Below are 13,645 nucleotides of genomic sequence, written 5' to 3'. Positions count from 1 at the left end.
TAGGCAATGAAAAGTCACTCTCTCTCCAAAATATCGCATTCTTGTTATTAGGAACTTCTTGATTATTGTATCCGTGGGACATACTTCTTGGTTTAACTTCAAATGAAGATGATTAGACTCCAAATGGTGAGATAGATTTCCCTCTATGCACCTGGCAATTGCAAATGTCCTTTTGGGTATGGCCATGGAGATATTTGCATTACTTACATTTTACATCAGTATTACTCGAATCTAGAAACACATGCGTCACATTTTTTTGTTGAATCTTCAATTTCCAAATCTAAATTTGGAAACCATTTTAACAGTTTCCATGTGGGATTTGTGTAACTCTTGTAATACTTGAAATAACAATTATGTGATTCAACATCATACAATTATAAAATATTCAAACTTATTTAAGAAATGTGACTTGAAGAAAATATTTTCTAGGCTATCCCTTTTTAATCAAAAACATTACCAGTTGAAGAATGTTACCTTTTGTACAGTTTAAAAATCTTTGATGTTTGTACGAAATAGCAATAGATTATTGCAGTCTTGTCTTTATCAAATGAATTATTATTTCAATCTGATGGCATACGTGATAATCAATGCTACTTTTCATGTATTCAATTCAATAATTACCGCCCATGGCCTCAGCCTATTAGCTGTTAATTGCGATATGCTCTTGGGTTCGCTAAAAATTATTAATAAAGGCTTGGGATCTGTTATAATTTTAAAATGTTTTAAATATAGGTACTGATCAAACTTCAAAACTCCAAAAAATTATTGCTAGTCCCTCCTTTTTTGGATCTGAGAGTATCTTTTTTCGGTCTCCGACAATGATCTGGACGATTTTGGGAAACTTCTACATATTATCTAATATGTTTTCGTATTAAATTTGATCATTACTACCGCACGCCAACGTGTCATCGTTGTACTTTCTATTTTGACTCCAAAAAGACTAAGTTGAAAATATGAGTCAATCTATACATTTGTGTATAGATATATATCCTTTTATAGTAATTTTCACGTAACATTTAGCACGTATTTACAAACTCTTTTTTCTGTATGCCAAAAAAACAACTTCATATTCCTTTCTAAATATTCGTCACTCGAATTATCTGATTAACACATAGATGAGGATCACGTTCTAAGCAAACTGTTATAATTAATCCATTTGAATGATAATTCATTACATAATCAGTTCAAATTAGACATGTCGAGAGACAAATTGTTGTTTGTTAAATACAAACTTTTTATATTACTTCCAGTGATTCTGTTTTCAAGCGAAATACCGCAAATAGAAAATTGATGTTTATTTAACTGTTTATTCCGCTCCACAAACTGTTTACTTTTTGTATTTTATTCTATTATTAGAAATGTGAGTAGTTATTCTAAATGATCGTTTTAACGGCGTATCTGGCTACAAAACTGATTCAATGATATTCAAAAGATTCCTTCCAAGTTCTATCTTTGTAATGGTTATACATCAACAAGTGAACTTTGAAAATTGACTTTGTGGTAATACTAGTGTAAGGTGAAGTAATCGTCACATATGATGACTAGCATCAATGCATAATTAATTTACTTGCTTATAAAGGGTTACGAGTTATTAATTTGGTTATCATATGTTGAATATTCATGTGCTTATTCAGTACTATTGTGGCAGCTCAATTTCATTTGTCAAAAGAATTCAATAGAATTACAATAGTTATTCATTAATAACTGGAACGAGACACAGCAAAAAGAATAGCAGATATACTGTCTGACTCGCATAGAAACGAAAGATTAAATGAATAGACTCACAAATGTTGTGTTTACTTACCCATTCCACGATCATGACGAACCAATCAAATGGTAACCCTGCCATGTGATAGGATATTAAAAAGAATTCACAATCCAATTATTTTGAAACGTACTCTGATTCAAATGTTTCTCTTGTAAAAGTTTTTCAGTGATACTTCAATTTATGTTTATGGTTGATTTGGTTAATTTAATCAGTAAATAGTTCAATTCAAATCTTCATTCAACAAATTTAGAGTTTTTGATGATTAAAAAGCTTCGTTAATGTTAAATAAATGTGCTTAATTAACTCGCAACCGACGACTCATCAAATAAGTAGTGGGGGAGAGTAGAAACCTTGTAATGAAACAATGCCCGTTCCCATGTTTCACTCACCAGCCCAATAGACGTTTGAAAGAAAAAATCTTGTCGTTTACATATTTATTAAGATATCTCGAGAGAGGGAAAATATTTATTTAAACTTTTATGCTTTATGCTATTTAAATTTTTAATGAAAAGTCACAAAAAATGTATGGAACGTCATCTAGCATTTATGTGGTCAATGAAAATGGAATAAACAGAAACGGACTTACAGAAATTTTCTTATAACCTACCTTTTATTTATTTTTTTACTTGTGAAATTCAAAATGCGCAGAATCTTCTGAAGAATTTGATTATTCATATTAAGTACCATTGAAATCGCTAAATTTTAAGAACTTTACTTTATTAATTCTATATTTTCGCTGAGATATGGCAGATAGCCGTTCTTGGTTGCCCAGCCGGTATAAATATTTTTCCCTAACGTCCTTTTTTTAATACAGATGGATGTTTTGAAAAGGAAATCGCAATTATTTCTTTGTATTCTACCTATCCTAGAGACGGGGTCTCCCCATAGAACTTCATGGATTTCAGTAGGGAGGAATTTCCATAATAATAATTATAAATAGGCGACATTGTCCACTGGAAGCTAATACTTCTTGATTACGCTCCAGCTTATATAGTTTATGTAGTTGTAAAAACAAGAAATATATTGTGTTGTCATAATGGGCCTATCCTGGTCACTTGCAAGCACGTCACTTCAATTTATCAACCTATATAATCTCAGAAGCTTAATTAAATCCTAATAAATCCTAAAAACCAATTTATATTACCTGTTTCCATAAAAAAAGCCTCTATATTTAGCAGTATATGTTGAATTTCTCGAATATACAAATGTATCAGTTCAATTGCAGCCACATTTTCACAATGCAGATATTTGTCATTTGTCAGCTCCTTCTGTCTTCTATTCACACAACTCCTCCCAATACGAATAACCTCATCGACCTAAGAATAACGCATCCAAAGGTGAAAGATTTCACAGTTTTGCTATTGTAGGAGGACGAACAAGTATATGAAGTACATAAAGATTGAAATTCCATACCATCAACCTTACGTCATGTTTCATTTTCGTCAAAATAACATGCCGTTTTTGCAGATGTCTTTTAGTGCAATTTATAATGAATCCATAAGCGAAACTTGAGAATTAGTTGAGTTCAAATATAAAAACGTCATATTATATGAAGTGGTATAAAAATATTGATGAATCCACTCTTCAAAATTCGCGAACAAATGCGAGTGTTATTCAAATATAAACTGAAGTGTTTGAATAAACGCGCGAAAAATTTAGTGACGCGCAAGAAGCTCCACTGGATGTTGAAGTGGTCTGTTATGAATCTGGCACCGCGTACGTCGCGTTTTAGGATACTTATAACCATGAAGAAGAAATATATGTACCTGTGTATGTTGCGTATCGCATCATTATTCATTTTTTAACAAAGATAATTAAAAATCTGCCAGAATTTATTCAAAATTACTCAAACACTTCGAGGATGATAGTCTCTCCAAGACTCAAGAGTATGGTGTTCGGTGGCCAATGAATGGAGGCAATCTTATTACAAGCGCGGCGTCCTAGAACCGATGTTATTCATGAGAACGTCATCACTGAAATAAAAACTCATATTGGAAGACCAATGCGATATGGCTCAAAAATTAGGCATTAGCGTAGATAGTATTGATCTAAAAATTGATGAAAGGCTCAGTTACCGCAAAATTTCAACCAGATGGGTGCCAAGACTTCTGAATTTTCAGCAGAAATTCATACGATGGGAGGTTTTCACGCATATCCTGTGGGAGTATCAGGAGCAAGGAGGAAATTTATTGTACCGAATAATTATCACAGACGAGACATGAGCGAGCGGCTTTCTAGACACAAATTTTCAAGCAGAGATATTTGCAAATTGAATCTATGCCGGACATTTCATCCATGAAGACCACAAGAACAATCAAATCTATAATTGCTGTGACAGTCGATAAGTTGATGTTGAACACTACTAAGATGGTGAAAATTCATATTAAGCGGCTTGAAAACATCAACAGTATGTAAATATAATATGTATTCCAATCCAGGAATTGGCCGGGCGTAATGGCTGAAATGCTGAATGTCCAGCACAATCACAATCCAATTCCATAGAGGAATTTTTAAGTATTTGTCTTCATTCACAATATTTCACGAATGGAAATATATTTTTTCATCACTTCCTCAAAACATGTGATAATATACAGAGTGTAGTCTGAGTTAACATCCGATCTAATTTTAAATAGTAGTGGGGGGTATTAAGTGAAATATTAATTGCATTAAATACTAATATCATGTTAGTTGTGTTCTAAATTATTTGTTGAAAGACTTTTTTATTGTGTTTGAAATAAATAGCTAAGAAATAGTTATTATAATAGCTAAATATTTATTAGTTCTTTAAGAACCACGTATAAGTGAACAACAATTGAAAGGAAGCAGTTAAACTCATTATATACGAATTGACAGTTCTTTATTACTCAATTCATTTGAAAAGTTGAAATACCTGTACACATTTTTGTTAGAAATCAAGCATTTCATGCTTTGAACAATGATTTAATGAAATTAGATACAAAATTCATATACTTAATTAAATCTACTATAGTCCTCCATTCACAACGGCAGCAGTATTCCAAAATCACTTCACTATTACGACCGTATATCATGCAATGTAATACAGGGTGAGTCATGAAAAACTTCACATAATTTTAAAATTATAGAGCCATAGGGACGATATAATGAGGCTTCTAAGAAGTGTCAACTTCTCCTTTATTAAATTACAATGTGATTTGTGGAATTGTCTATAAAGTGTTCAATGAGCTTTACTGATCAGCTGAATTTCATTGTTTATTTATCTAGTTTGGAAATCACTTATTGCATTAGAAAAAAATATTATACAGGATGCAATATTCATTGCGAATACCTAAATTGATTTTTCCAAAAACCGGTCTCGAAATTCCTGAGTATATTGCATCATAAAAGAAATTAGAGAATCAAATGAGCCGTATAAACACTATAGCGAAATAAAATGTATGGTCAATCACTTTGTAAATTGATAAAGAAGAGGTGTTGACACTTTTTAGTAGTGGGGAGGGAGGAGCGGAAGCGCATCGAGCGCACAGGCACATTTAGCGCACACTACCTTTGTCGAATTCGCACAAGTGCACAAGAAAATTTGATCTGTCTAAGTGAATCTTAGAGATGGGCAGACATATGAACTTTTGAATAATTATCCATCAGCAACACGATTTTCTAAAATGAGCAAATGTTGAACAAAAACTGATAGAAAAAATCATTTTTTCTAAGAATGAGGTAATTTTTGGTATAATGTTCAAAATAATTCAAAAAATGCGTATTTTGCGTATTTCAAATTTTCAACAAAAAAGCCTGTTAATCTGAGAATGGTTAGGTTAGGCTAGGTTAGGTTTGGTTAGGCTAGGATACTATTACTATATCGCATTGATGAGGAAGTATTAACTCTTCATTACTCTCTTCTTAATTCTTTTATAATTTTTCTTCATCAATTTACGGTAATAAACTAAGCAAAATACAGGTATAAGAGATACCGTCTTTATACCTGCACTCGATGCACCCTCCTATATAATCTGTGCGCTCGAACCACCGTGCGCTCGATGCAGGCATTCCTTTTTAGTAGCCACATGATATACTTCTTAAGCTCTACATATATGAAAAATTTCTCATTTATGGACGGGGGCCTAAATGTAAAGCGTCTAGCCAAGAAAAAAAAAATAATATTGAGATTACTTGTAGTTTAATCTGTTCAAAAGAAATGAAGCTTTGAGAGTTAAGGCATCTTAACATGGTGCAAGACAAATTGCAAGAAATTGCATGCAATTTTTTCAAAAGTCGAAATATTTCATAGATTAATATTGTACGTTGTTTAACATTACCACCACTAACAAAAATTCTATAGTAAATTAAACAAATTCCTGACGTCAAATTTTATTTAATATTTTTTGACAGTTGTAAAAATGAAAATAACAAAGCTAAGTAAAACGGTCAAGAAAAAAGTGATTAGTGAACGCAAAAATTAACTAGACTGCTCTCTAGAGTTTCAGCTTGTGCGCAATAAAAATAGCATCAATTCGATAATGTTGATCAGCTGAACTTCATCTGCGGATGCTTTTGATCAAGAAATATTGCGTCTTGCATTGCATTACACGTTTTATTGCATCATGTCAAGCGGCCTTTATAAATCATATTTCTATTTCAAAAATTATTAGTACCTCAGTTAGTATCGAGTTTTGAATAACCTCATCCAAATACATACTTGGTAGCTAATTTCTTCCAATTTTTGATAATTTTGAATACCAAAAAACGAATATTAATATTTGTATAAGCTTATCAATATATGCCGCAGTAAAATAACTGTTATTGTAAATGGATACTACAACATCAACAAATTTTACACATTTCAAAAGAATATCCTCGTAAGCATCGATTTTAAATGTATTTTTTTCAATTTAGGACTGAGCTGTTGAAAACTTAAATTTCTCTTTCCGAATTTTTCATTTTTATTTTGTCAATCGGGATTGAGCTACGATAGTTTAGGAGCAGACTAGAAATGTCAACCAGGAACAGTTAAAAAAAATCGAACAGAGCAGTTTATGTTTCGAAAAAAATTATCTCAACTACCTGTTATTATTTATTATTTAATTCACAACATTATCATGGGCAACATTTGAAGACTCTCTACGGGACCACACGAGAAAACGCGAATGCAAGAGTGTAGACGGTGGGCTGGTATCCCTTTGATTTACTGTCGCTCAGCATACTGTCGATTTTTTATCAGGATGGAACAATTTTTACATCTTTTTTTTGATATTATACCAAATCGAACCAATTGTTTGGAAGAAAAAATCTTTATCACAGGATATATACAGGGTCTTTTAAAACGTTCGCATGTGAGTTATATCACTGCATTAAGCTAAAAAAATCTCTTATGGTTCTCTCGACCGCTCGATAGGGAGGAACTTAAATGTTCCACAAGCTTTGATTGACTAAACCTTATTGTTAATTTGCGATTAATCTATGCGTTATAGACATTTGATTGTTTGGTGATTTTTAATCGATTTTTTTCGCTTAATGCAGTAATATAACTCACATGCGAACGTTTTGAAAGCCCCTGTAAACATACTGTTGTAATACACCATTGAATAGCTGATGCAGATACTTAAATAACGCCAATTTTGTGGAAGACGTAGCAAGCAACGAATAAATCGAGAGTGGGGATAGCTAGAATTCCTAATGTCACCACTCGTGAGAGCCTTGAGTGCACATTACATATGAATTGTTAATTCTGAAAGTGTTCTCAGTCCAGTTATACTCGAATTCAGATATCTGAAGTTTTCAAGGTTTAAGTATATTGATTACAAAGCTCTTATTGTCATAGTTGATAATAATTATATGTTTTATAAGTTATGGACTTAGATGGTTCCAAAATTAACAGACTCGTTATAAAATGCGTACATATCGCGTACAGTAGTGCGTCTGTCTTCCGAAACTCACAAAAATCGTAATATTGCACAACAGTATAAATATGAAAATTCGTTATTACCACTAGAATACCAATTATTGACTGTAAGCTACACAGCTGGCCGCGGACCTATCACTATATTTAAGAAACTTGCAGGTGTGTTTTTATTTGGAAAGTTTAGATTCCACATTTCACCATTTACGGGTTAATATATCTGTTTATAACAATAGGATGATGAAAAGTTTTTGCAATTGAAGTCGTTTATTTTGGTATTTCGATTTCGTATAAATTTCAACCTTATGTATCTTGATAAAAATAATTATACTTTACTTAAAGTTCCATTTATATGGTGCAGTTTAATGTGATTCATATCATGAATTATACTTTTTTAAAATTTTCTATATGTGAATTTGAACTTTGAGCTATACATTCTCCCATTTCGTCGTGATCTAGAAGCTAGCGTTATACCAATCATGTTAATAATTCATAAAGAGCTATTGACATCAATCTTGAAGCTTATCTTTGGCGTTTCATCAAACTGCTTCAATAAAATAGATTAGTTTGTTATGGAGCTTCGTTTTCAAATCAATCATTATGTCATGAATTCCAGTGCTTGTTATAGTCTGTCGGATTTTAGTAAATAAATGGAGTTCTGGAAGACTCCTGTTGAACAAAAAGAGATCTGCAATTGACGCTAAATCACTGGCATATCAATGAAGAATAATAATTTTATTTCATTCAAATGAGGAATATTAGGTTTCTACCAATGTTTATACAGTGCTATTCAAAAATTCACTCATATTTTTGGAAAAATGATAGTAGTGAAATCTGGAAACTGGATATTGGTTGGTAATATTGTGAAGTTCCCTAGTAATGATTATTGAGGCTCTAATCTCTAATTATATGCAGAATGCATATTTTTGCACTATAGCTTGCATATTTTCTCAAATTTATGATTATTTTTCAATTTTTTAAGTTTTTAAACATACTCACTTTATGAACATTTATGACACTTCTGAATTTAAATTTATTTTTCAATATAAGGCTTATTGCACGACATTCTGGGTATGACTTATCCTCATCAATTAGTAGTTAAGAATTTCCTTACTCCCATTACCAGCCAGTCCTTATTAATTTCTTCACCAGTATTTGATCCATTCTGTTATCTACGTTATTTTTAACTTGTGACAGGTAATGAAAGAAACTTCTTGTTTGAACGATTTTTCGAAACGTAATACACGATAAAAGAAGTTTCACATATCTGTCAGAGAGTTCGCGTGTCGGAATTCGTGATATTTGTAAAAATATTGATTTGAATCGACCCAATACAGAATTTTGGATGGTGAATGTTTGTAACCATGGCGGTAAAGAGAGTAGCTCCATTTAAAAAATATGAATTATGAATTTTTCCAAATTTAATTGATATATATATATATATATATATATATATATATATATATATATATCATACATACAGTTTTGTTTTAGATATCAAATTCAAACAAGGGACAAATAGACCAAAATTTTGTAGCACCTTTTCATAAAAGACCTTACGAGGAAAAGAACTCACAAAATATTTTGCAGACATCTATTCGGGAGGTTTTCTTAACCAATTCTGCACCTTCCAGTTCGATATAAGTAAGGCCATGCTTGGATGGAATATCAATATACTATTAGATGAGTTAGGTAACTCAAGTTTCACAAAGACAATGTTGTGAAAGATTAGTTTCTGATGAAAAAAATTCAATGTCTCATTTGATAAACATGTCTCGATAAATACAATCTTTAACACTGGCGGGGCGCAAAAGCTCGGAAAATCAGAATATTCTAGCGATACCAAACGGCATCACTGGTCTGTAAAAAGTTAATACCGAGACTAATGACGTGAGGTTTTAACCTATAAACAACAAGCGCTTTCCCACCAATTCCATATGTCCAACATATTGATATTTCATATTGGGTGCTCTAAACTTAGCGACCAGCAAGCACAAATTAAATCATGCCTAAATTATTATAATGATTACTCAAAATTAGCACCATCTACTTTTTGACATTCATGGATCCTTTTCATTAAGTTATGTCTGGTAATTCTGGAAATATGATCAGGTGTATATTATTCATATGTCGTAACACTAAATATCCGAATCTGAAAGAGCCAAATCAGGAGAGTGATCTGGCTACCGAAATGGACTCTGATTGGCAATCCTTCTACCATGAGAAACGTGGTGAAGATGCTAAGAAACATATCCAAAGTAATAAGTAGTGCTAAAAACTGATACAGAAGCGAAAAAGTTGGGACCAAAGTGTTTTATTCGCTCTTATTCATAAAATATTGTTTTGAATGTCTTTAATAGCTTCTTGAGATAATAAAATCACTGTTGGCGCATCTTTTGTTTGACAGTTGATAGAATAGTGAGTCATTGGGCGATAAATCGGGTGAATAAATAATGCATCAATTCCATGTTTTTCTTCTTCAAATATTCAGTTACTAGACATGCAATATGGAAGCTAATATGTGGAATCCATCTGGAACATATCTTCCTCACACCCGAATGTTAATGCAAAATTGATTGTATTGCAGTATGCGATATCCTAAGAGACGTCTCTAACTGTCTGTAAGTCACATAACGAACTTCTTTAATCATGTTTCACGCAACATCGAGGTTTCTCGGAATCACAACCGATTGCAAACAGTCTTGTTTAATGTTCCTTCATTATCAAGAGATGCACTTAGCAATTTTATGAATTGTTGTTTACAAGCTTTCTTCTTTTAAACATTCACTATCAAAGATGGACTCAATTCTGAATTTCTAAATTTTCACTGGATTCACAATATCAAACGTTAATGTTCACAAGTGCGACAATTTAGTGACGCCACCTATTGTTCGATTGCAAACACTTGTAAGGCAACACTCGTATCAAGCCGAAGCCGGGTCTCCCATTTCTTAAAATATGTAACGCCTGTCGTATGGCTTGTATAACGTAGCAATATATTTTACCATTTAAATTTGTATCATAAAAGTTTCATGCTAGAATTTTATTGTCATTTATTGTACGAAAAACATAAAATTTACAACTACATATTTAGGAAATAAAGCTCTCCACTGATATGTGGATTTTCATTAGACTAAATATGGGAATTATGTACATACATACATATATAACTTTTTGTTTGAAGTTTTTATTCCATGTGTGTTCATTAAAATCCATTTACAGAATTGCGTCCATTGAGGAAGACTACCTAATTACAAGTGTTTTTTTGAAATGTGATGAATTGTTCTTGATGACGAAGAACAGACAATCTATAATGGAGACTTTCAGAAAGGTCTTAGAATGAATGAAAATTTCAATTTCGTTCTTGTTACTGTCCACTAGTGGTTCATTTTGATCTAATTTTATCTCAAATTAACGAAACTTATTGTATTTTTCAACATTACCAGTTATTTTTTGTCTATTAGGATACTTTTTTGTAAAAACACGTTAAACTATCAAATCTTCGGCAGCCATTGTCTACCCTTTACTAATGTTGAAATAATTGTTATCATATTTTGACTTATATAATGGAATATCTCATAAATGATTGAATAAAGGTAAGTCAGGTAGCAATCAGCTTAAGAAATAATGGAAAATGTAATCAAATCGACGGTGTTCTGCTTAAGGTACAAAATTTATAATGATTCAAATTGGGCATATGGAGGCTCAATTCAAAACTTCCTGTATGAAATATCAATGAGTTGGATATATGGAGTTAACGTCTGTTGTTTATTGATGACAATTGCACAATTACTACAATGGTATAAATGAAGATATCCCTATTTAATGTGAGCTAGTATTTTTTCAAAATCCTGATAAAACGATCGCAAATACTCATTACATTTTTTGTGAAGGATATTGTGCATCAGCTGTATTCAGAATTTCACATAAAATTCGGAAACGTCTAATTCTCATATATAAGTGTAATACTGAGTTCTCATACTCAGTATAATGTCGGTCACCACCTAGCTAAAATCTCATCTTCACAACTGCGAACTTGATGGTTAACAACTCGTCTAGGTTCGCATTCCAATATTTATTTCATAAAATCAGCGGATCGTTTGAAAGTACTGATAAACAACAACAATACACAGTAAAATCAATTCCTTGGAATTCCTAAATGAAACAATTCCTAAATCAAATGATACTTAGAATATAATAAACGTTCATAAGATATTATACATAAATCGAAATGTTTCCTATAACTATCAGGTAGGTACGTTTAGTAGGGTTTCCGGTTCACAGCCAGAAGTTAGTTGTGAGCTGTGCAGTCGATTTGAAGATTCGGTAAATCTCTTATTAGAATCTAGAACAGACGCTTGAAAGCTAATTTCAACTGTTTTAAATCGAATTTGTACTTGAGGGATGTCCAATAGAGAAGCTATCCAGGAAACAATGTTTTTGAGAAATACTTCTCAGATTACACTCTACAAAATTATAAGGTGTGGCGATAAGATAAAAAAGGGAACGTCTCAGTGAATTTTTCAGAATTAAACCATATGAGTTAACCACAATATGCGAAACAGTATACAGTATGTTCGTATTAAACATAATGCCAAATCTTCAAGGTATTCTTGCAGAGCTCCAAAGGAAATATATGGTATGTACGGTAAGAACACTGGGTAATTTAGATAAAACATGGTTTCAAATATATAAAAGTGAACAAAAGGTAATGGAAAGTAGTTTTCAATTGAGTCGACAAAGACAAAACTATTACTTCGATGAAACATGGTTGGATACGTTTGATACTGTTCGTGAAGTCTAGACAAATGATAATTGGAAATGTAACATAATAGTACCCCATTCCAGCTTGAAGAACTGCAATCAAAAAGTTAAGTTAAGTAATCTATTTTTTGATCCAAAATTTTTGAAGCAACAAATTCCTAGCGTAACTGATCGCGCCACACCCTATATAACACGAATTGATTGAGACTAAGTGTTTTTCTTAACAAAAAATACTCTTTTATTTTGTAATATAAGTTACATACAAAACTCTGTCGCCATATTGCCGTATCTTATATATGAAAATTAAAATTACTCTTCTGGCAATAAATTATCAGAATTGTCGTTCTATAAAGTTTTCAACATTTATTACTCTGTCCCTAATGCTACGTTATTTTTGTGAATTGGCAAACTCTGTCGCTTTGTTATCTTGAAAGCTCCAGGTCACACACTTATATAAATTACAGATTTGAAACTCTGAAATAGCTTTTGAAATGAGGGGGGTTCCTGAAAACCTACATATAATCCAAATAACACTCATTTTTAAGTCCATTGTTCCAATTTTATTGCACATTCGGACTTGATTTTCTCACATATATCACAAATATTTGACAAATACTTGTAGGTCATAGTCATTTATTACACTAATTCACTTCACTATTGTATTTTTTCAAAAATAAAAGTTGCACTATTACTTTTTATGAAACTTTCAAAAGTTCTAAATAATATTGTTTGGCTCCAGTCCAACTGAAGGAATAGAAATGTATTTTCTAACCTGGTGTATGCCGTAGAAGTAACAGGAGGAAGAACGTGTGTAGAATAACAAGTATCTTTTGAGGACTAACGGAAATGCCTGAAAAAGAAACAGATTATAAATAAATCAAACTCAAACGACTTCGTACATAGTAAGAAAGAACACATCACGTCTGCTACATTAGAATGTTCAAAAAAAATTGATGATCTTTAACCCGTAGCTGTTACCGACAGGGTCTGTGCTCAACTAAGGACACTGTTCACAATCCCACGATTAGTAATAGAGTGGGGTGTCTGTAAAAACTGATTTTTCCCAGCTAAGATACCTTTTTACAAAAAATATTCTTCAGTTTGAACCCGCTTTGATTAGCTTCACCACCTGTAAATGGATTTGTAATTCTCTTTTGTGGCTTATTACTGTTAGTATCCCCACCACATTAATTGCTTTCGTTAGCTGCACGGGCTAAGGCATCAACCTCCGGATACCC

The 13,645-nt window shown here is 32.1% G+C and overlaps 1 protein-coding gene across 1 annotated transcript in view; it reads right to left on the bottom strand.

The window, feature by feature from the left end:
* Nucleotides 1–12,944: 12,944 nt before the first annotated feature.
* The window catches only part of LOC130441447 (uncharacterized), a 189,432-nt gene continuing 188,731 nt past the window's right edge, over nt 12,945–13,645 (bottom strand). Inside the window, exon 6 of the mRNA XM_056775140.1 lies at nt 12,945–13,257. Coding sequence (XP_056631118.1) covers nt 13,175–13,257 — 83 coding nt within the window. The 3' untranslated portion in view covers nt 12,945–13,174. The remainder of the gene's footprint in view (nt 13,258–13,645) is intronic.

Source organism: Diorhabda sublineata, chromosome 3 (assembly GCF_026230105.1).
Source record: "Diorhabda sublineata isolate icDioSubl1.1 chromosome 3, icDioSubl1.1, whole genome shotgun sequence".
In the NCBI taxonomy this organism is placed as follows: Eukaryota; Metazoa; Arthropoda; class Insecta; order Coleoptera; family Chrysomelidae; genus Diorhabda; species Diorhabda sublineata.
Note: the sequence above shows the minus strand (reverse complement) of the source record. Positions and strands in the feature narration are given on the sequence as shown.